Below are 25,395 nucleotides of genomic sequence, written 5' to 3' on the forward strand. Positions count from 1 at the left end.
TAGGGCCGATGGCAAAAAACCAGTTGCCAAAGTTGAAACAGGTATGCAACACAAACATACAATTCAAAACTGGGATGTGAGACAAATGCACATTAATTTTAAATGGTATTAAAGAGTGTTATGTTCTAGTGCCCACTCATTTTTAATCTTTACAGAATTTGGTACAATAGTCAAACCAGATAAGTATCTTCTTGCAATTATGATGAGAGAAAGAAAACTTTATGATTTAGTTTTTTCTCTCTCTAGGAGTTGGCCTAAGAAGTAGCAAAACTTGTAGTTTATCTAAGTATGATATTGCATAAACACACTAAAAATAAAATGAGTTATGTTGGGAAGACATTCATCAATTTTTAAATGTTAAATCTTCAGAAACGCCATGCTTTAGTAACCACTGTAGAATGTTAACTACAGAAAGTATCTGCACAATAGGGACCAACAGATAACCAGCATTTATCAAAAGTTCGCTCCCCAGGGCTGAGGGAGGGAGGAATGGGGAGTTAGTGTTTAATGGGTACTGTGTTTCAGTTGGGGAGAATGAAAAAGCTCTGGAGATGGATAATGGTGATGGCTGTACAACAATGTGAACACACTTAATGCCACATAACTGTACACTTAAAAATGGTGAATATGGCAAATTTTATGTTATGCATGTTTTACCTAATTTTTTTTTAAGTTCATAAAAGAAGTCTTAGATTTGAAAGAGTCCACTGGCATGTTGACTATCCACTTATCTTTACCCTAAAAGCTCTCGTTAAGTTTGATAATCGGAAAGTAAAGTACTTGGAACATATGATCTTAGCTCCTCACAGCAACACTGAGTTAAAACTAAGCCTGTGCTCACTGTTTCTCTGGAGTCAAGAGGGGGATTATGCAAGGTGACTCAGTGACTACTGAGTTGTGTAGGCTTTCTGCTCAGTTATGTAACTTTGCTGTCTTTTCCAAGTCTTTCCTCTCTGATTAGCATCTGTGTGTTGCTTCCCACATGGAACCAGGCATTTTAGGTAACAGGGAAAATTATGGGGTGAGGTGGAGAAAAAGTTGGAAGAAAAATTGTAATGTTTTATCAGACATCTTTTTATATGAATGAGCCATATCTTAAACTTATTTAACATGTATTTTAATTTCAGCATCACATTCCCTGTATATATGAACTCTACTAAATATTGTTTAGTTCTAAGTAAAACCTCAAACTATATCTGTCCATGAATAAACTTAGTTTACTGCACAATTAAAATGCAGTTATGTCAAGTTAATTTTGATTACTGTTCAACTTGAGCCCTGTTTTGAAAGAAGGCAGATAGATATGTTCAAGGAAGAATGTTTCTTCCAGTGGAAGTTTTCACTCAAGACTGAAAAGTGGCTGGGTGCAGTGGCTCACAGCTGTAATCTCAGTACTTTGGGAAGTTAAAGGGAGAGGATCACTTGAGCCTAGGAATTGGAGACCAGCCTGGGCAACATAGTGAGACCCTGTCTCTACAAAACCTAAAAAATTAGCTGGGCATGGTGGTGTACAACTGTGGTCTCAGATACTTGGGAGGCTGAGCTGAGAGGACTGCTTGAGCCTGGGATTGCACTGGGGCTGCAGTCAGCTGAGATTGCACTACTGTGCTTCAGCCTAGGTGACACAGCAAAACCCTGTCTCAAAATAGATAAGTAAATAAAAATTGGAAAGTGTTAATAACAAGCAACTTAGCTAAACTCTAAGGAAGGAAAATCAATCAGTGCAGATTCTGTCATCATTAACAATTCATGATGAGAATTTTGTTGAACAGGAACTGACCTTCAATACTTTTTTGATACTGTTAATTGTTGATGTTAGCAACGACCTTACTTTCTGATCATCATTCAGGTAGTCAGCATGTCGAACACACATAAACAGGATATATGCCGGTAATCCTGGAATCAAATTGACTGCTACACCACGTGGCTTCAGTTCTAAAAAAAGAAAAAATAATAATTTTATATAACATGGAACATTTTCACAAGGCATGCATTGTGAGATATAAAAGCACAGTTGTCATGTAAGCGTTCAATCATTCAAGGTAAGTAGGTAATATAAAAAGTGTATTTTAATAGCTCTTTAAGTAGAAAAATTCTGGAGTGTGGGGCATGTCTATATAATGACAATTCCCAAACTGGTATCTCCTGCGCTGACTTTTCCCTTGAATTCCAGTCTCACTATCAACTACCTTCTTGACAACTCTGCTCAGGCACATGAAACTAAGCCTCTCCCAAACCAAACTCTTGCTTCTCTAAGGAGCCTACTTTTTTGGAAGTTGTCCCCATCTTAGTAAATAAATAGCAGCTTCAGTCTTTCAGTATCCTAGATTACAAACCTCATTCTCATTTTTGACTCCCTTCTTTTCTTATACCACATATCCAATCCATCAACAAACCTTGTTGGCTCTATCTACAAAATACATCCAAAATCCAGCTACTTCTCACTGCTTCTACCAGCTACAGATGTCCCATGGAGGCCACCATCATCTCCTGCTGGGCTGCTGCAATAGCTCCCTAACTGGCCTCCCTAATTCATCTCTCGCTCCCCAGTAGTGCATTTTCCATACAACAATCAGGGCCATTCTTTCGGAAAATGTTCATCAGATCATGTCACTCTTGTTCTGAGAATCCTCCAAGCAGCTTCTCATGTCATGCATTTATAAAAGCCAAAATCCTCACCATAGCATAGGATCTGGCCCTATTCCCCTTCCCCACTCCAGCTCACTCTGCTCCAAATGGGTCTCCTTGCCGTTGGTTAAACGTGCCAGGTATGCTCCCTGCCCTGGGCCTACGTGCTTACTGTTTTTCTGCCTTGAATGTTCTTTCCTCAGATATTAGCATGACTTGTTCGCTTACTTCCTTCGGTGTCTGTCCAAAGATCACCTTACCAAAGAGTGTTTCCTGACAATTTTACACAAACCAGTACACCTGCCTTCACTCCATCATATATTTGTTTATTTTATTTTATTTATTTCTCCCCTGGAATGTAAACTCTGTGAGACTGGGTACTTCACTTTGCTCATTACCTAGAAAATGCTTGGCACATGATAAGAGTTCATTAAACATTTGCTGAATTGATAAATCTGTTAATTCCATGCTTAAAAACCAGTGGCTCCTTAACATTTTTGCTAAATGAAATTCATGTTGAAACTTAAGCACCTGTGCAACTATATATAGTACTAAGTTTAATGCCAGGAACATTCCATCAGGTACAAGTGCCAATCACATTGCTGTCACCCTGGCACCTGGCGGGAGGAATGCTGTGCAAAGGCTGAAAGAGGTTTTTAGGATTTTCACTCCACAACTTACGGTGTGTACACTCTAATCATTTACCACCACCCTCTAAAAAGCCTTCTTGCAAATCCAGCAGGCTCACACCCAATCTTAAAGGCAGTGTGCTGCTCTGAAATGCTTCTTCCACTCTCATCTCATTTATTCTGTCCATTCCTTCGTTAGAATCTTTTCCTTTTTTTGTTTCTTCCCTATTATTACACTGCCGTCCTTGACCTATTTAGTTGCAAACCTTTCTAGGGGAGTAAGGAAAAATTGAAATTCAGGAACCTAAATGGCCTAGAGCAGTTGTGCTCAACTGTGGTTATGCTTGAGAATCCCTTAAAAAGCTTTTTATTTTTATTTTTGAGAAAGACTCTTGCTGTGTAGCCCAGAGTGGAGTGCAGTGGTATAATCACAGCTCACTGTAGTCTTGAACGCCTGGGCTTACATGATCCTCCCACCTCAGCCTTTTGAGCAGCTAGGACTACAGGCATGTACCACCACACCTGGGTAATTTTTTTTTTTTTTTTTGGAGAGATGCAGTCTTGCTATGTTCCCGAGGCTGGCCTTGAGGGTTTGTTTGTTTGTTTGTTTGTTTGTTTTTTTAAAGTACTAGACATTGCCAGGCTCTTCTCTCTAGAGATTTTGATTTAACTGGGCAAGAGGGAGAGATACATCAGTATGGTTCAAAGCTTCCAGGTGATTCTAATGTGCAGCCAGGGCTGAGAAGACCTGATCTTGAGCAATCCTTGTAGGTGGGTCTGAGGCACGTGTCCCTGCAGTTGGAGTGAAAGTGCTTGGTGTGGTCAGAACACTACTGTAGCACTAGAATACATGGTATGTGATGATGACTAATGAAACCTATGCTGAATATCTCAAAAATTAGTGACTAGTTTTTCCCACCATTAACCCATGTGCCAGAAGGAACTTTTATCCAATGCAGAAAATACTTGCCCAGAATCAGGTTCTTAACAAGTTTTTGCTCATCCTCCTTCTTGTATTCCAGCATCCCTTGGAAATCCTTTTCTTTCCTGGGAATGTTGACTGGTCGGATGGGTTCATCAATGATCTGTCCTGGGGATATGTTCTCCATCTGGCCCACTTTATGAGAAGTAAGAGAAGAGGAGAAAATGTTTTCCATATAAAAAACATGAGAGGTCTCCAAGTTCCTAGAATTTTGAATGCATTCTACAACAACTGAAACTTGCCATATTTGCCACTTAATTGCCTCCTCTTAAAATAATGTTTTTCTGTTAAAATTGGGTGAACAGATGGCAAAATTATATGGTAATCTTACTCTGAAAGCCACTCCTAACTGTAAATTAACATCAAATAATCTTACATGATTCAAAACCCTTTTTTTATGTAATAAGGCTTACTTTTTAATAAGATTAAATGTCCAAAAAGTAAGTGGTTTAACAGATTTGTTAATTAATTGATACTAATCAGAAACGGTTAAACATATTTTGACTTTAATTCACAGGAGGAACAATCAATATCCTACAAAGGGGCAGAAGGAGCAGAAACAATTCCCCCTTGCTCTTGGCTCAATGACTTTAGCCATTAAAAGCAAAAGAACATTTACTTAAATGTATCATTACAATCAGTTCAAAACACATACAGATAGCTGGTAGAAGAGTGCTTCTTCATACCACTTGGTCCAAAACGCATTATTTTTCACAAAGGCCTCATATGGCAAAGACCTAATTTTCTCCTGCCATCCTCATTCCCAGAGAAATCATGAACAGATAAACGATCTCTATGTAGTATGATTTCCTAAATGTTATTATTTTTTGTTTATTTCTTTTTAATAGAATGTTAAAAATTCTACTTACAAAGTTGCAATCAATGAAGTACAACCACTGGTTTACAATGCTTTCAGATGTTAAAGATAGTCACTATTGTCAAGGGCAGCAGCTAGAGAATTATGCTAAAGGTTAAAAAAAAAGTCTCCAATTTCATCGCAAAATTGAGACTTGAGTGGGAAATCCAACAAAAAGTAAAGGGACATATGAGTTACCACAGCCACTGTGGAGATACAGGCTAGTAACCAGGTTTTTTATCCTTTTATCTACAGGGAGGGAGAGTGGTTAAGAGATTTGTTTAAGGGCAGATTAAGTTTGAGTTCTGAGATTGCTGTCAAACAAAATGCAGATCAGATGCAAAAACATTAGAAAGCTTAATATTGCTGACTCCACGAGGTGTCAGTAGGGCTTCTTGTGTCACTCTGGGTAATTTCCTGGGTTAGTTCTGAGAAGGCAGGCCCCCAGGAAGAGGTTATCACAGAGAACATCAGTACCTGCCAGTGCTCTTGCTTATGTGGCACGGAGCCTGGTGACACACCGTCCACCTCATGCTGCAGCAGCACACACTGGGACTATCAGCGCTGAAAATCTGGTTTAGGTGAAGTCACCACCATCCAGCAACACTATGATATCTAAAGAGTGGTCAGATTGTGATTGGACAGATCAGGGCTATGGCCACCTCCCATAATCTAGTTTTTCATATGCACGATCCAGTATGAAAGCCACGGGACTAACTCTAAAGTATATTCTTCCATATAAGAGAAAAGGAGACTCAAACTGTTTGGTTTTACATAATTTCTGGTGTCAGTTTAAACACAACACCACCACAAGGACCTCTGAAGCAGCACACGGTGGCCTCTACAGATCATAAACCTGCAGCTGCGTGTAAAAAACAAAACAAAACCCCTGCCATCTACGCCACTAGTAACTTTCAAGCCGCATGTACAATTCCAAAAGGGGAAACTGGGAGAAAACAAGTTCAACATACTAGGTTTATCAATAAATGCACATATTTGGACTCCATGTAACCCAAAGAGCATATTTTAAACCTACTGATTTATTAAATCTATGATGCTATCGGTTATGAAATACAGTATTTTATGTAACACTAAAAAAAAATTGCCGACTAAACTATAACACATCAACAATTGTAAGATACACCCCAATTTCAGAGATGTTGAAATGGGAAACACTGTGCATCTCAGAATTTGTGAAATACGATGGATATTTTTACTAAGAAAGTTTATGTTTTAAAAGGACGCTTCACCTTCCTTTTGCAAAATCTCTAACCAGGATATTTTCGGTGCTGTATAAAAATGTCAGACAAAATTTGCCATACACTCATTAAAAACTTTCTCTCTGCCTCTGAATTCTCCCTAGGGACTTAAGTCTTTGCAAAGCTCACAAATGAAATATAGACGTCAGTTCAACATAACCTTGATTGATTTAGCAATATTATCTACTAACTAAAATAAAATGTTGGCCGGGCACAGTGACTCATGCCTGTAATCGGAGCACTTTGGGAGGCCAAGGCAGGCAGATCACCTGAGTTCAGGAGTTCGAGACCACCCTGACCAACATGGAGAAACCCAGTCTCTACTAAAAATACAAAAAATTAGCCGGGCGTGGTGGTATGTGCCTGTAATCCCAGCTACTTGGGAGGCTGAGGCAGGAGAATCGTTTGAACCTGGGAGGCACAGGTTGCAGTGAGCCAAGATCACGCCACTGCACTCCAGCCTGGGTGATGAAAGCAAAACTCCATCTCAATAAATAAATAAATAAAGAGGCAACTAGCTAAGCCTTTTGCCCTTCCGCCTTCTGCCATGTAAGAACACAGCGTTCATCCCCTTCAGAGGATCCAGCAACAAGGCACCTGCCGTCTTGGAAGCAGAAACCAGACCCTCTGAACTTGCCAGTGGCTTGATCCTTCAGAACCGTGAGAAATAAATTTCTGTTCTTTATAAATCACCCAGTCTCAAGTACTTTGTTATAGCAGCACAAAGAGACTGAGGAGCCCAACGATCCATTCTTCTAGGAACACCTGAACGAAGACTCTAGTTTCATTTTCTAGATTCTTTATAAACTTGAGGGAACCTTTTTGTCTTCAAAAAGGAAAGAAAATTGGAAAGTTTTAAAAAAATTTACTTTTGGCACCAGGAAGATCTTGATCTCAAGTTTGAGACAATCAGATAAATTCCTAATAAGTAGAAGATTTCTGTGGGAAAATTTGACACAAAGGAGAGAAATCAGTGGCCCTTAGAAGGTATGTGTTCCAGTCCTGCCATCTCACCTGCTGCAACCATGGGTCACTTACAGGCCTTAGTTTTTTCCTCTTATGAAATAACTAATTGATTTCTAGAATACTTTCAGGTCTTAATTTCTTGATTCCATGAAAATTAAGATGGGTGAAAATATAGCACAAAGCAGATCAAATTTTGAAACACTCTCCATTTAGCTATATAGTTTCTGCTAAAAATTATATATGCTAGCATTTTTTTTTAAAGTCTCTGTTGGCGTTTTAAAAAGCCTCCTTAATTAAATGTAGCTTGCAGGAGGAGGCAAGAGTTGTGCTATTTTAAACCAAAAGGATTTAAGTGTGTTGCAATACATTTAAAGAAAAGTATAAGACAACGTTTAGTTATTAGACGGTGCCTGTATTTTCTGTGTAACAGGCAGATACGAAGATGAAAAGTGTCACCTTGATTCTCTTTATTTGGGGTAGAAGCAGGGACATTGCACTCAGCAAATGCCCAAGTCACATAAATCTATTTCATTTCATCCTCTAGATATGTATCACTTAACTCAAAATGTAACTCTTCTTAAGAACTATTATAATGTCTTTTTTGTTTGATCTATGAATTGCTATTCTCAAATGCTACTTATAGCTTTATAGCTGTCTGGATAGTTTAAATGATGAGGTTGATTGCTGATTGACAATGGCTTAAGATTAGTAATATCTTAAAATAGTCTAACCCATCTCTTCAATTAAAAAATATACATATCAAAGAAAACTAATAAAAAATTATGTAAAATAATGAATGGCTTTTCTGTTTATCAAAATTTACTAAAGTACGGCAAAGGAATCATTAGGAGTTGAACAAAAAAAGAATCTCACATGTTAATGCACTTAAAATCTGTTTTTTTCAAACAAATACTCTGCTGTCTGATTATCATCTCATGATATAATTAGTGCAAAGTGCAAAAAGTTCTCTGAATAAAGATTTTTAAGTTCTGCTAATAGACATTATAGCTCGTGTGTGTGAGTGTGTGATGTGGAGGCTCAAATTTTAATGTAATATATGACTCATGTAATGCTAAAGGATTATATATAAAGTATAACTATAAAATAATCTTTCTGATTTCTAAACAAATATTTCAGTATTTGTACATCCAACGGAGTAATATTCTTTACAAAGCAAATGTCCATGTTGCCATGTTATAAATATTTCTGAAACTTACTCATTCACTCAACAAACATTTATGGAATGATTATGAGATAGGGCAGACACTATGCTAGGTGCTGTGAAAGCAAAGGGAAACAGAGATGTTTCCTATGCTTAGGAAGCTCAGAGTCTACTATGGAAGCCAGTAATTCAAACAGAAAAATTGCTAAAAATACGACATAGTGAAGACCATAAAAGATGTCAGCCAAATTGTGGTACACAGAGAGCAGAACCATAAGGTCTGTCTGGGTGATCAGGAAAGGCTGCTCTTGAGGATGTGACATATGACTCTGGTCTCAGGCTGAGCAGGACTTAACCGGGAGAAGTAGGATGACCAAACAGAAGGAGCAGTTATGACAAGGCCTGGCATGTTGGAGGAATGAAAACCACACTTGGAGTTAATCATAATAGATTCTTTTGAACATCCTCAGTGATGGGGAATCTTCACTGTTTGAACCAAGCAAGAATTAGATGCAGAATGACAATGAGAGAAAACGATTAACAGTTCACACAGGTTTGAAGGCTATTCCAAAGAGTGTCTCAAAATCCCTTAAGCAGTGAGAACATTGAAATAAGCTTAAAATTTGGCTTTAGGCTGGGAGCAGTGGCTCACGCCTATACCCAGCACTTTGGGAGGCTGAGGCAGGTGGATCACGAGGTCAGGAGTTCGAGATCAGCCTGGCCAACATGGTGAAACCCCATCTCTACTAAAAATACAAAAATTAGCTGGGCATGGTGGCATGCACCTGTAATCCCAGCTACTCAGGAGGCTGAGGCAGGAGTATTGCTTGAACCCGGGAAGCAGAGGTTGCAGTGAGCCGAGATTGCACCACTGTACTCCAGCCTCAGCAACAGAGCAAGACTCTGTCTCAAAAAAAAAAAGAGTTTGGCCTTAGTCTTGTTCACTGCTAGATCCCTGTACCTATAACTCTTAACAAATAAACACGTAAACACACTAATAGAAAAGATGAGATTCATTTGTATATAAATAATAACAACAACTGATATTTGGTTATTTCTCAAGGAATTTTTTCATCATCATCATATAGAAATCATGAGATGTTTTAAAAAATCTTATTTCTTTATCATCATAATTCATATTTTTCTTTTTTACTTCTCTTTTTTTCCTCCATTAGACTGTAAGTTCTTTTGAGGACAGACTCTGTCATACTCATCTTAGTATCCCTAATACTAAGAATAATGGTAGTAACTAATAACTAAGCTGCATGAAGCATTTTTACTATGCGCGGTAACTTTTCTAAGTGTAATATACTTATTAGGTTGATGCAAAGGCATTTGCAGTTCCTGCCATTAAAAGTAATTGCCTTTGGACCAACCTAATAGCTCATTCAATCCTTATAAACCATGTCAGATAGATGCTATTACCTTTCTAATTTAACAGATGGGAAAGCAGAAGCATACGGAGGTTCAGAAATTTGCCCAATATCATATGATTAATAAGTAGAAGAGCTAAGATTTGAACCCAAGAAGCTTGACTCCAGAATCCACATTCTTAACCCCTATGCTATACTGCCTAGCACATTGTCTGGCATATAGAAGATATTCATTAGATACTTACAGAGTAAAATCTGTAAATTATTACTACCATGAAAAGAACATTTTTCCTCATCTAAAAATGTAAATTTCTACTCAACAGAGGTTAGGTTTGCCAAAAGTCATATTTTGTTATTATCCCTAATATTGGCATGCAAACCTCTATTAGGCCATTTATATAGCCTAGTCTTTCGGCCAAGACTCAAACCAAGACTCAGCAACTGTGTTAAAAACATGTTTAAATACCTTCTAGTTCACCAATCTTTTTGGCAAATACTTTCAGTTGTTTTTTCAGTTTACGGACCGTCTTATCCTGTTTTTCAAGTTGTTCCATCAAATCCTAAAGATCAAAGAGAGAAATATATCAGAAAGATCGAAACAGGCCTTCTAAAATGCATCAAGGGAAAATAGACACAATATCACAGAAACAACACTGTTAGTTTTACATAAAAGCTCCAGAAGAGCTCATTGGTGGAGCCACCACCTGGCTAAAATTGGCAGGCATGGGAAATGCAGCTACAATAAAAGCCATATGTTAAAATATACAACACAATAAAATCCTTTACAGCGTGATGGACAGCAGGCTCACTGCAGAGTCTTTCCAGTAGACTCCATGTGGGAAAATCAACTGAATGCTTTGTAAAATGTATTGGTATTCCAGTAGAATGCTTTCTTTTAAAGGACTGACTAGGCAAAAATAAATTTTGATGAATGCACAAAAAGGTTTGTGAAAGAATGGTTGAACTTAGGTAGGAACTGACACTCCCCATGTATGAAGCACTGTCTCTATGACAGCCACCCTATGAGATTCTAAAATTAGCCCTGAAACTTAAGAATAGTTCAGAAGTTTTGGGAATTAAAAGGTAAGTTGAAAAAAATAATCACAAAGAACAGGATAAAGAGTGGTCTGCTTACCTAGGACCAAAGTGGCAAGTGGCATAAGGCATCTATAAAATCTTGCAGGTGATATAATTTTGCTTATACAGAATAAAGGGGTATTTATGAATGCTTTATGCAAAAAGAGAAACAAAAGCAGTACACTTAAGGAGGAAGGTAAAAAAAAAAAAGTCCATGATTATTGGCTATTTAATAAAGAATTTGCTCAAATGACAGGCATGGTTAAAAACTCAATCAAAAAGAAAGTGGACAACAGTAGGCTCAGAAAGAGCTTGGAAGGGCTATGAGTCAGCAATGTGTGTGGTCTGTTATGCAGGTTATGGAGAAGAAAGGCATTCCAAATACAAATATTCATTTTCCAGTTTAGACAGGAGTAGATTTAGCTACTAGGCCAACCATTCAAGGGAATAGTTGCTATCTCTTCAAAGTGTTAAGTTGTGCTTCTTGGATTTTACGTGATCTTTCAAATCACATTTTGCTTCCATCACACTGTAAGCCTAGTGTTAATAACAAACCAAACGTGACAAAGTACTCAGGACACTGATAGAGGTGACACCAATGGCTAAAAGACAGCTGTGGGGAGAAACAGGTTTTGTGAAAATTTTGAACAGACTTCCTGGGAGGGGGCAGGCAGCAGTGTGCTCTTCAGTTACAGAGGGCTATCAGTAGCGAGGAAGACAGCAGAAAAGCACTATGGTTTTACATACAATCATCCGTTTGTAAAGGGAAATCCGATATGATTGATACTTCTTAGGGTCATCTGCATATAATTCCTCAAAATACTGAAAAAACAGGCACAATGGATATTTGTTTTTGTCTGTGTCTTTGAGGGAAATGCTATCTTTCAGCAAAATCAATTTTAAAATATTTTAAAACACAAATAGTGAAACTATATATACTCAAAAGGCTCTGATTTGTCACCTTCCATTACCCTTTTATCTTTCTAGTATAGATTATTCTAATTATATATGTACAGATGTTTCTTGTGTGATCAAAGGAAAGAGGCTGTGGCCAGGATGCCATCACTTAGGAGGCCCAGATGAGGCTGTCATTTCCCTCCTCCAACCTCCTGCCTTTTTACTCCCAGCCTCCCCAACACATGATGCTCACAACTTGCTGCATTTTTTTTTTTTCTGCCAGCAGCAGTGGCAAGAATAGGGGAGGCAAATATAATAAAAGTGAGAATAACAGCAATGTTAGCTTGTGAAGTTGGAGAGGCTGGTGGGAAGCTGTGCATCTTCCTTCGCTGAAAGACAGCATGGGGGAGGCCTGTGAAGCCTGTTCACTAGATGAGGTAGAAAAATCATTTTTGTGTTTTGTGTTGGTGGTAGGTAGGTGGGCAAGGTAGAGTTTCAAGAGCACTAAGCCCAGGTCTCCTGCTAGGCTTTAATATCCTACTCAAGTGTTTCTTATAGAAATGCACAATTAAGATTGAGAAAACAATGATTTTGAAAAAGTCTATCATTTCCTGTACTTATGTTTGAATCCATCCTCCTGAATTAGTAGTCAGTGTGATGGCAGGAGAAGCAGCTGACCTACAAAGGGTTTTCCCCAAACTCAAATTCATTAACTGGGCTCTATTAGCTTAGAATATAGGGGCTTAGTCTATTTTTTGTATTAGCTATGAAAAATTGCCAAGAAAATTAATATTGCAAACAAGGTTGCAAGGGAAATGTCTGACCAACTTAGTGAAAAAACCCTGGAAATCTGCCACCGAGAAGCATCTTTTTCTCACGATTTCACCTTGTATTTTAAAACAATAATTTAAAGCACAGAATTTGTATGCCAATCAATCAACTCATTATATTATTCAGTATATTCGGCAATACTTAGTCATCAAAGCATTGTTAGTTTAATTTAAGCAACAATATACTTGAGCGTTGTAAAATAACACTTCAAAAATATTTTACGATTCAGAAAATTTTCCCCACAAATTAGTGAGATTTCAGTCACTTTGGAAAGAGCCCACACACTGCCCCCACCCTCCTCCCTCATTCCCACGGTGGAGCCTCATACAGACTGTGAATAGAATATCTTTGTGTTTTGCTTCTAATTCATATAAAAGTTGAATAAATGACACTAGAAAACTATTTGTAATGTAAATTATCACTAATGGAGTAATGGAGGGATAATTCAGATTGTTAAATCTTCAGAGAAAATTCATACTATTTTATTATAGGTCATTAAAAATGTTAATTTAAAAAAGACACAAATCACCACCAATCCTAAACAACTTTTCTCAAAATCGGGCTAGCACTACAATATAGACTTTATATAGAAATGTGAAGTTATCACTTTTTAAGGATTTTTAATATAGTAAATATATTTGTCAAAAAACTGTAAATCTGTAATAAAAGTTATTATGTGACTGAGAAAGAAATATTTCAGAAAATATTTTTGGCAAAAAAAAAAGGAACAAGTTAAAAAAAAAGAAAACAGTCAGACTCCATGCCAGGGTTTAGAATCTGACAAGGAAAAAAACAATTTCCTCATTTGTTATACAAGTTCTGCTTAAAAGAACAGAAAATATGTAAACCTGAATCCTAACACACACCTCCCTGACCTGGGAGCTCCATCCAACATCAGCCAAAAACTCCTGCTTGGTTTTGCCAACCGCCTTTCTCAACCTCAACTTTAACCCCACTTGTCTGCTAGAGATGCAGCCTGGGATGGCCTCAGTGGCTGCTTGGGGACCAAAGGTAAAGGAAGCCTGTCCCCAGCCTCAGTTGTGACAATCACATAATAAACCTAGGATGGCAGAGGCTCTGCAGCTGAAATGGAGGAAGCAGATCACCTGAGCTTCAAGGCCATCAAAAGCCCAGCCTGCACCCAGGTGGTTGTCTGCCTCCAGGGCAGGTCTAAGAGCACTCAGCCCTTTGTGATAAATAGAACCTGTGCCTTTTTCCTTCCTAACAAAATATTTATATTTTCCTTACTCTGTCTCTGCTGGAGTAAGAGGGGTAACAAGTACAGAGGGGTGAGTTTTTCCCAGCAAGAAAAACCCATCTTTGATCGAAAAGAAGCTAGACTGTCGGGCAGGCTACGTTAAGGAGCATGTGGACCCGGCAGCTCTCCTTACCAAGTTTTCGTTGGTCAGCCGGGTGATCTCGTGCTGCAGGCTGGCCTCAATGCGGGCCTCTGGGGGCAGCTGCAGGTTCTGGGCCAGCAGCTGCTGCTGTCGGTTGTTCTCCTCCTTCAAACTCTGGATCTCACCACGGAGGGCCTCGGCCTCATTCTCATGGCTCCTCTTCTGTGACTGGAGCTGGGATTCCAGGAGCCTGTGGAGAGGACACAGGGGTCGGAAGGGGAGATGACACCCCGAGTCGCTGTCTAACGGGTGTAAGGCATCGCGTTCACTTGCAAGAGTAGGAAAAGCAGATATTCTTTAGTATCTGTGTATCTTCTGACTTGATTAAAGTCAAGAAACTAAAACAAGAAGCAGAAATAGAAACGGATGTTCTCACATTTGTGTCTTTCCGCATTATATAAAGTTCTCAGAGGCCCTAAGAAACAGGAGAGTTTTAGTCCTCTTGAAAGGTTCATAGGAGGCCGGGTGCGGTGGCTCACGCCTGTAATCCCAGCACTTTGGGAGGCTGAGGCAAGTGGATCACCTGAGATGAGGAGTTCAAGACCAGCCTGGCCAACATAGTGAAACCCCGTCTCTACTAAAAATACAAAAAATTAGTCAGGCATGTTGGGGCATGCCTGTAGTCCCAGCTACTCAGGAGGCTGAGGCAGGAGAACTGGTTGAACCAAGGAGGCAGAGGTTGCAGTGAGCTGAGATTGCACCATTGCACTCCAGCCTGGGCAACAAACAAGAGCAAAACTTCGTCTCAAAAAAATAAATAAATAAATAAAGAGGGTCATAGGAAATGAGGATGTAAAAAAAAAAAATCAATCGAAAAAAACAGCTTTAATTTGCCTTGCATTTGCATTTATAAATTAGCATTTAAATTGGCATAGACAGTACACCTTTGCCACAAAACAACTCTGCACTATAAAGGCCAACATTACAAACTTCCAATCTAACTAAATGTGCCTTCAGAACTACAGTTACTAATTCCAGGCAGAGGGAATTATATTCTACTCCTATTCTGAAAGACAGAAAGGCTGGAACACCACTCCAGCCTTATATATACAGATTTACCCGAATCCACACAAATAGTTCTGAAATTTCCTATATATATTTTAGATCTGTCATCTTCTCTCTCCCCACAAACTTACATATCAGAAACAGAATCCTAACAAGATGTGGTTTTACAACACAAATATTAATAGGACGAACAAAGTGGTTATTGCTTCTCCAAGCAAACATACAGCCAGCTGTGCTCACAGGGCAGACCAGGCATTGGCAGTGAGAACACCAGGGTCAGAGCATCCTCCCTTTGCCACGCACCCCTGCTTCTACAGTCACTCTTTTCCAAATGCAAAGTTATGGTTAAGAACTAACTAATGTGAAGAAAGAAAAGACATTCTTTTATTCCAGTCCCTTGCTTGCCAACTGCTGGGTAAAACTTAATGATGCCATTGCAAGCAAACTGTTAACAGTGGACTAAAAATATTTTAGTGATTAAAACATTTCAAAAAGATCTGCATCAATAACACCCCAAAGTTAATGACAAGCGTGAATGATGAGAACAAACAAAGCAGAATAAGCAGAAGCCCCTTGAACAAACATTTGAGTATTTTAAAAATTTAATCACTAAAATGGAATTTTAATGAGATTTTAAAGACAAATATCACTAGAGCAGATGAATGTCTGTGTTAGAAAGGTGCTGCTGTTTCAATTTTATTTTCTCTCCTCCGAACATATTTAACGTGTTGAATTTGGGTAATTATTCTGAGCTATAGCAATGCAGAAAACTCTCCTGATTTGCTGTTTCACAAATGTGAATTTCATAATAACCACACAGAGTGCCAAATCATGCATTTCATCTTGCTTTTAGACAGCATGATAATAATATATAAGAAGGTAGCTGGGCGCAGTACCTCAAATCTGTAATCCCAACACTTTGGGAGGCCAAGTCAGGATTGTTTGAGCCCAGGAGTTTGATACCAGCCTGGGCAATGAAGTGAGACCCTGTCTCTACAAAAAATAAAAAAATTAGCTGAGTGTGGTGGCACATGCCTGTGGTCCCAGGAGGTCAAGGCTGAATTAAGCCGTGATCATGCTACTGCACTCAAGCCTGGATGACAGAGCAAGACCCTGTGTCAAAAAAAAGAAAAGAAAAATGTAGCCACATTGCCATAGATACATATATCCTGTAGATCTATCTATAGGATATGAGAAGCCACTGTCTCAGTAATAAATCTTAATCTCTCCCCCAATAGTTTGTGCCCTAATAGAAAGATTATGTTTTTCTTTTAACTCCTGGAAGAGAGAGATTCAAAAATTTTAGTGTCTGAAGGGAAGTGTCTTATATTCACCATCGTTCAATTTTGCTTTAATAGTATCTGGTAGTGAAGGTTTTTAAAGGTGTTTGGACTGGGTGTGGTGGCTGACGCCTGTAATCCCAATACTTTGAGAGGCTGAGGTGGGCGGATCACCTGAGGTCAGGAGTTCGAGATCAGCCTGGCCAACATGGTGAAACCCTGTCTCTACTAAAAATACAAAAAATTAGGCGTGTTGGGGCATGCCTGTAGTCCCAGCTACTCAGGAGGCTGAGGCAGGAGAATTGGTTGAACCCAGGAGGCAGAGGTTGCAGTGAGCTGAGATCGCACCACTGCACTCCAGCCTAGGCAACAGAGTGAGACTCTGTCTAAAAAAGAAGAAAAAAAAAAAAGGTGTTTGCCTGAATGTTCTTAGTTTTACTGAAAAGCTCTGGACAAATAACACAATTACTAACATAATTTACCCAAGAAGACAATCGATGCACAAGAAATACAGGGGTGAAAGTCAGGAGATCACTGTTAGTAAGAAAAACAACAAATTAATAACATTCCATTTTGAGGAGACAAATATAACCTGTTTGCTTGTTTTAACCCTTCATAAACCAGCCACAGCTCTCCATCCTCATTCAACTCATGGTAATCCAGAGCAGATGATCTTCCATGCAAAAGGAACAACAATGCAAAACACAAAAGGATACAGGATGGTGATGAGGTGACGATGGTCAACAGCAGCACACAGTATTTCAACATTTTATAAGTTTGTTTTTATTCATTATGACAACTTTAAGACATTACCACAAAAATTATTTTTGGTTAATTTTTAAAAATAAGTAACATGTAGCATCACATGAAAATGGGTAGAAATTAAAGCAAAATAATCAAGGATGTAGAGCTACTTTTCCTGCAAAATAAGAAATGACTGGAAGGTGAGAAAGAGGTTCTGTTTTTGATGTTTTATTCAGCTAGCAAAGTGATCTAATACATCACATATTATATTAGAGGTTATGACACATATAGAACGAAAACTTCAGCTACTGTCTTTGTGTGGCAAACTTCCTAATATTTTTCAAAATGAATTTTTAAGTCTTCTAGGTAGGAACGTTTTTAGCTTAATAAAACAATTTCCCACATTAAAAAACAAGTTTTAAAAATTCTTATAGCAGTAACACAAATCAGAACATATCCGAGGTTCTCAGCTTTTATGACATGATTTTTAAAAGCTTTTTTGTGTCAAAAATTAATTGTATACCTGGAAAAACTGCTATATTAGAGATATATCACATCTTATTAAAAACGTGTAATTAGTAATGATAATGTTAGTAATCATTTATTTTCCACTTAGAATATAAAAATATTTTTTGAGTGTTTGCTCGGTGTCAGATGCTGTTCTACATTCTTTCACATGTACTAATTCAGTTTCTCCAGTAACCCAACATAAGTCATTTGCCACATTGCAGAGGAAGACGCAGAGGCTTAGAAGTAAGATACCCATAGAGGTTACACAGCTGGTAAGTAGTGGATCCCAGCACTGACTCTGGAGTCCAGGTTCTTACTCCTGCTATATTGTTGTTATGTTTACATAACCCAAATTCCAGGCATTGTCTTCTACTTTACATCTAGAGAGTTCATATCTCTCTAGAGAATTCACCTATTTACATGGTTTCCATTGTATTATTATACTCTGATGACTTCAAAATTTATATCTCAGTACACACATCTCTCCTGGCTACAGATTTATATACTCAACTGCCTAATAGATTTCTTTCTCTGGATGTTTTCCCGGCTCCTTAAATCCAATATGTATAAATCTACTGATCATCTTCACTGTGCATTTCCCCACACTCCAGTCCCACGATGACAAAATGGTATCACCACATCTAACCAAGATAGCAGAAACCACGGAGTCGCCTTCAGGCTTCTCCATCCCTCGCCCACACATCCAATAAACCAAACAGCTTTCTGACTTCGTCTTCTTATGTATCTTTCAAAACGTCCCATTTCTGTCAATCCCAACTGCCACCAGCCAAGCCCAAGTCACCATAATCATTGGGTTACAGGAATACTCTCTGGTCTTTATGCTTTCAATTTTATTCTACTGCATCTATTCTCTAACATAACAGCTAGGGCTAGCTTTCCAAAAATCAAACCTCATCACACCATTCTCCTACTTAACACCTTTCAGAGGATTCCATTATCTTTGGAATAAAGTCCAAACCCTCTCAGCTGTCTCCCCAGCAGCCTATAATCTCAGTGAGAGTAGGAACCGCATTTATCTTGCTTATTACTGTATTCCCAGTATGTGGCACAAGGCCTGGCATGAAGTAGGCACACTGGTGATTGAATAGCTAAGTGGATGGAAGAACAGTGTGATACATTACAGTGCTTTCTATATTAACACATTCTTAGATATAACATATGTTTATAATTTAAACTAATAAATTAAAATTTAAGTAAAACCAAATACTTTTATAAGCATTCTCCACCCTCGTCCATAAAAGAAGATAAGAAGTACAGTCATCCTTCAATATCCATTGGGTTCCAGATCCTCCCTTGGATAGCAAGATCCACAGATGTTCAAATCTCTTATATAAAATTTGCATACTATTTGCATATAACCATGTACATCCTCCGTACACTTTAAATCATCTCTAGATTACTTATAATACCTAAAAACTTGTAATATGTAATCTATAGACTACTTATAATACTCTATAAATAGTTGTTATACTGTATTGTTTAAGAAATAATGATAGGGCCGGGCGCAGTGGCTCATGCTTGTAATCCTAGTACTCTGGGAGGCCGAAGCAGGTGGATCACCTGAGGCCTGGAGCTCGGGACCACCCTGGCCAACGTGGTGAAACCCCATCTCTACCAAAAAAAAAATACAAAAATTAGTCGGGTGTGGTGGTGGGCACCTATAATCCCAGCTACTCGGGAGGCTGAGGCAGGAGAATCACTTGAACCTGGGGGGCGGAGGTTGCAGTGAGCTGAGATTGCACCACTTCACTCCAGCCTAGGCGAAAGAGGGAAACTCCATTTCAAAAAAAAAAAGAAAGAAAAAGAAAAGAAATAAGAAAAAAGTCTGTACATGTTCAGTACAAATGTAATTTAAAAAATATTTTCCATCCTCCATTGGTTGACTCCACAGATATGGATCCAATGGATATTGAGGGCTGACTGCACCTTACTTTTTGTATGGCAATATTCTTCAGTTTATAAAGTATGTATGGTTACCAATCCTGAAACTATCCATCAAGAGACTCAGACCAATAGACTAAGGCTTTGCTGGGAAGGAGGGTGGTAGTAAGGCCAAGGGGAATTCCAGATATGAGCCTTCATTCTCCTATCCTAGAAGTCATGGTGCCCTTTTAGAGTTACACGGCCAACACTGAGTGATTCCAGATACCTCATCACTTCTTTTCACTCCTAAGTTTCAACTATTGAAAACTACAGTTGCCCCTACAAACCTTCACAAATAACCATCCTGAATAACAAATGAAAGTGACTACCTAAGATGGTACGACCTGAGCAGGTGGTTTTCTTCTCAAGGCAGCCCCTTAAAGCTAAGACATCAAATATTTTTAAAATCTTGCTTTGATTTAAAGCACATTTTCCCTGACACCTTTTGCCAATACTATTACCTTCTATTATAATGAAGATCTTAACTAGAAATACATTGGAAACCTTGGATTCCCTTTGAAGCCCAGTTAATGTCTAATACAAAGGAATGTATGAACACTTTTACTGTACAAGAGGCTGGCTTGAAGGCTAAAGATCAATACAATTAAACCAAAATGAATAAAAGAAGGATCAACTTACCTGTTTGTTTCTTTCAAACCAATGTATGCTTGTGCTATTTCACCTTTATCTTTCATTTTTTGTACATCTTCCAAAAGTATTGTGGAATCCGTCATTGTATTCTGACAGGGAAATAACACATTTACGCATTAAGATTCAACTCAAAAGCTCTGGACATATAACACATTTATTTGGTATAATTGAGGGACGGGGGTTATGTGCTCCACCACACCTGTGACCCACCAAAGCATCAGCCCCAACCTCATGTAACTGCAGAGGGGAGTTTGGCCCAGGTAGTTAAGAAGAGGTACCTTCAGTTTTTCTCCTGAGAAACACTAGCACTCTACTACAAAGGTGAGAAGATTCTAGAGTGTCACAGCCCTGTAAATAAAATCACTGATGGGCCATATATGTGTTTTACATTATGTGAAAAAAATATATATTTTTATACAGTATATACATATAATATAGTATATACAGCATTAGAAAAATAAACAGGCACCTATTTAATGGAATGTACAAAGCCATTCTTTCTACTACTTCTTGACTAGTTACAATGAGCAGATGCCCCAATAAAACACTGAAAGTCTGACATAAAGTTCACTTTTTCATTAAAAACTCAGAAAAAGAAGGTAGTATTCAGATTATATGCTTCAGCAAAATTAAGTTTTTCTCTCACATTCAGTTCTTTTTTCCTCTAGTATAATATAACATAGTACTTAAGCTTTTGAAATAAACATCTGGCAGGTCAGAATTATTAATTATTTTATATAAAAATAACTTTTTTGCCAATATTTTAATTTTCTTTTTAATTTTCTATGTTTAGTCAAATCTGTCTGGCAACCAATGTAATTTCAAAATCTTCTTCTATTCAGCTACTCTATCTTTCTAGACAAGAGTAAGAGATAAGAATCACTGCTGGCAAACCACCATGGAACATGTATACCTATGTAACAAACCTGCATATTCAGTACATGTATCCCAGAACTTAAAGCAAAAAAAGAACCCCTGCTGTGTAGCTTCTAAAAAATAATATACTTCAGAACCCAATGGCTTTGTCTAAACGGAAACATTTCCACATAAAATTCAACTCAAAAGCTTTTGGACCACATATTTGTCTAAATAGTATATGTCTGATTCTTTAGTAAACATGATCTAAGCTCAGGCCTTGCAATGAAACAGACTTAATAAAATACACTTCAAATACCATGATCTTAAAGACAAGTTCCAAGATAACTTTAATGCCAATTAGAGACTTACAAATGCTTGTTTCTGAATTTCAATGTGTATTTTAAAAATCCTTAAAAAAAAATACCACTTTTCTCTTAATGCTATCCTTTCGTAAGTTTATAAATGCTTCCTCTGAGAAGATCAACTATAATCTCACGAAATATACTAATAAATAGTTTACATTTTACTGAATCTTAAAAATCTTTCCCATTAATACCACAGAGTATTTTTTTTAGCTATGTTTTGTAAATATTTTAGTACCTGTTTTACAAACAGCGTCTTTTTTCTGTTTCTCTGAAAGGAATAAAATCTTTCTGTTTTATAAAGGGCCATACTCAGATTTTTAAGACCCATAAGTAATAACTTTCAAAGACCCAAGTGTTTACATCAAATAATGCTATCTGTGTGCTCTGATATCTCAGGACTTACATGGTATGGTTTTGAACTTTTAGCAAATGAGGTAACTTGATCAAATTAGCTAATCCAAGAGAAGAAAGCCTTCTTAGTATGCTTCTCTCCTGGGTAGTAAGTCACCAGTTCTTCCCTCATTCTGACTACCTTAGCTAAAAAGTGGCACTTGGGGAATGGGATCAGATTTGGGCCACCAGCATTTAGGAATTTCCTGACTCACTGCTCAAACTTTGTCTCTCTTAAGCCTGTGACCAGAAGTTCTAAAAGCATTGTGCTATATAGGAAAATTCCAGCAATATCTGTCACTCAGTACATAGAGAAACAAGATATGGTAGAGAAATCTGACTTTGCAACCTTGTCACGAGCCACTTTTCATTCTAGCTGTGGACTCTACACTCAGGGAGATGAAAATGGACAGCAAAGAACAGTGTGCTCAGCTCCTCAGGCTCCTCTTCACCCTTAGCCAAAAAGCCCGCCACTGGTAGATATGAGAGCTCAGGAGAGCCGGTGCTTTTGAGTGTACTCCAAGTTAAGGGCTTCCCTCCCCAGCCTGTGGACAGCCTACCAGAACTACGGCAGTGTGTCATAGAGCTGCCTATGAGTTAGAAGTCATGGAGTCCCCTCTATAATCTAGACTGGAGCCTATTACAACCGCTGTTTCCCTACTGACTTCCCAAATCAGAAGGAGTCAAATCGGAAATTCACTTACAAATATCAAAATATCAAAATAGACTTGGACAGAAAGCATCAATTGCCTTTATTGGGGGATACTTGTAAACTAAAGTTAGGATTAAATAGAAGTATTTACTAAAAAAAAAAAAAGTATAATTACCTTGTCATCCTGATAATCACAAGTCAGCAAGCACAAAAAACAAAGAAAACAATCAACCCTTAGTTCCATAAATAAATTTCATCAATGAGTTCCTATCATAACAGATAAAAGCTAATTTAAAAACAGCCATGAGTTGTTTCTCTAAAATTAACTCTATATATACATTAACATTCCTGGAACTGTCATAAAACAGACACTAATATATATTTATGTGTTGACAACTTCTATTTCCAGGAACAAATGCTTGAAATTCTTTTAAAATTGTTTTGATTTTTCTGGTTATAAACTATCTTTGAGTATATGAGAGAATGACCCTCCTGTTAATGTATGTGGGTGAAATTCTTATCGTAGGTCTGTGGAGTTAAATTTATGTTCCCCACAGAAGTCGTTTGTCCAAGGGAAGATTCCCAGAATACTCTAGAGGTGGAGCCAATACACAAGACCTGCCTGGCTGGATCATCCCCTAGCTCACAGGGTGTTGCTCACCACTGCTCTGCAATGATGCAGTGGTGACATGATGTGTCTCTCAGACTAGAAACTGAGAGAGACAAACAGCCCTGGGGAGTCTGGGAGATCTTAATTAGTGTCAAGGGCATTTCTCCTAGGAGGGGACACGGGTGCTACCATGTTTAGGCTGGGAGCTGAGGAACTTAGGTACCTCAGTTGGACAGGGTCAGCCCATTAGGGTCAAGAGAGCAGCTGTCACATGGGGTACGTGAGCTGGGCAAGGGAGAATGTGTGATAGCAGAACTATGTGCTCTGTTAACTGGACTGTTTTTATGTCCTTTGCTTCATTTTTCTTTTCCTTTCTCTTGATTTTTACCGAAGTTTCTTGTGAGATTACCACATTGCAACCCCATAAATATATACAATTATTATTTGTCAATTAAAATTTTTTTAAGAAAGAATACTAATTTGTCTCAAGAGAACTAGAGAAAGGAATCTTGATTTTTGGACTCTGCTCAAGCTAGATTGCAAGCCTTGTTTCTTGAGGCCCAGCCACAGTGGTAGCCAAGGGAACCAACTGAGACAGCCCTGGGGTAAGGTGCAACCTATATGGCCAAGCCAAAATGGGGGCTCTTCCCATTTCTGGCTTAAGGGGTTTATGATTATGATTATAATTATTTTGAGACAGAGTCTTGCTCTGTTGCCCAGGCTGGAGTTCAGTGGCACGATCTCGGCTCACTGCAAGTCCCACCTCCTGGGTTCACACCATTTTCCTGCCTCAGCCTCCCAAGTAGCTGGGACCACAGGCGTCTGCCACCACATACAGCTGATTTTTTGTATTTTTAGTAGAGACGGGGTTTCACCATGTTACCCAGGATGGTCTCGATCTCCTGACCTTGTGATCTGCCCACCTCGGCCTCCCAAAGTGCTGGGATTACAGGCGTGAGCCACCATGCCTGGCCTGTGATTTGTTTTAAAGTAAGAAAGCCCATTTCTCTATATAACTCCACTATTACTGGAATTTTATTCCCCCAAATTAGTCAAACATCTTGTTTTTAGAATTTGATATTTTTTGGACCAGTGTTGATCTCAGGTGTGAGCTGCCTTCAAGTCCGATTATATGTGCCAGGCACAGTATCTAAACTGCATGCAGAAGTATCATTTCTAAGAGGAGTACTCTCAGATTTTCAGGCATCCGGCTCATTATATACCATGGATTTTTTATATGGCACACCACACAGTTGGGATACTTGATTGCCTTGAGTCCTGTGATGCTCTGCTGCATGCACAAGGGCAGGGAGGCAGGCCAGGTTTTCAAGGTGATCACTCAGATTCCCTCTGATGGCAAATGACAGAAAGGCCCATCTCTCATCAGCATATGGCAGCACTGGGTCTCAAATGAAGGCAGGGAAGGACTTCAAAGGGCCATCTATATCCTCAGTGCGGGAGTCCTTTCTGTTGAATCCTTAAACAGCCCCTCCCACTGGGACAGCACCCCTCTACTAAACAGAACTGCCTGAAGTGAGCAGAAATCATCTCCATGTAACTTCCACTCACTGATGTCACTTCTAACCGGTTCATCTGTTACTTCTCCAATTAAACCAGCTATTTTCGACAAATGATTTTAAAGTTGTATTTAATGCCTTTCTGCAGTAAGAAAATTTAGAGATTTTTGTATTTAATAAAATTTTATTTTAGATCAAAATTTATTGTGGCCAGATTACTACAAAAAGATTAATTTTAAAACTCATGAGAGATGAAACTTTGTGATCATTTGGGATTCCCTTGGCTTTTTGCTCATTCCAATTTATACTTACAATAGTTTTAAACAACACTGGGATTTTTTTTTTTTAAATGATGAATCGTCAATTAGATTAAAAATGCTCTTAAGTGTTTGCTGCATTATAAACTGGAGGGAAAGGATAAGAAGATACTGAGGTCAGTCCCCAAACACCCAGTTTAGTTGTGTGCTTGCGCTTACCTTGGGTTGAATGGCTTCTTTCTGGCTCACCAGTTGAGACCTTAAGATGAGGACTTCCTCCTTGCGGACATCAAGCTCCTCGCTCACAGAGGTCAGCTGCTCCATGAGGACACGGTAGGCAGGTGCACCTGGGGCGGTCACCTCTGGGGCACTTTTCTCACTGAGGGCCTTGCGCAACTCATTTAGCTCATTCTTCAGTTTTTTGTTTTCTGATTCTAGTTCTTGACGCTGTATGAAAAGACAAAGAAAAGTTCACTGCTGTCATCCTCAACTTTACATTGGATGCTCAAACTTCTCCCAAGCTGGCAGAAGAATTCTGCTGAAAAAGTTCAT

At 38.5% G+C, this 25,395-nt stretch overlaps 1 protein-coding gene across 2 annotated transcripts in view; it reads right to left on the bottom strand.

The window, feature by feature from the left end:
• MYO5A (myosin VA) overlaps positions 1-25,395 on the bottom strand; it is a 223,721-nt gene that overhangs the window by 13,118 nt on the left and 185,208 nt on the right. The window contains exons 28-34 of one of the 2 annotated variants that reach the window (XM_058427106.1): positions 25,063-25,290; positions 20,183-20,283; positions 16,938-17,018; positions 14,052-14,250; positions 10,322-10,415; positions 4,228-4,374; positions 1,781-1,935 (exon numbers count right to left, since the gene is read on the bottom strand). In XM_058427106.1, the coding sequence (XP_058283089.1) occupies positions 1,781-1,935; positions 4,228-4,374; positions 10,322-10,415; positions 14,052-14,250; positions 16,938-17,018; positions 20,183-20,283; positions 25,063-25,290 (1,005 nt within the window). The remainder of the gene's footprint in view (positions 1-1,780; positions 1,936-4,227; positions 4,375-10,321; positions 10,416-14,051; positions 14,251-16,937; positions 17,019-20,182; positions 20,284-25,062; positions 25,291-25,395) is intronic. The other variant, XM_032174208.2, reaches the window with a different exon arrangement.

This window comes from Hylobates moloch, unplaced genomic scaffold (genome assembly GCF_009828535.3).
Source record: "Hylobates moloch isolate HMO894 unplaced genomic scaffold, HMol_V3 SCAFFOLD_14, whole genome shotgun sequence".
Taxonomy (NCBI): Eukaryota; Metazoa; Chordata; class Mammalia; order Primates; family Hylobatidae; genus Hylobates; species Hylobates moloch.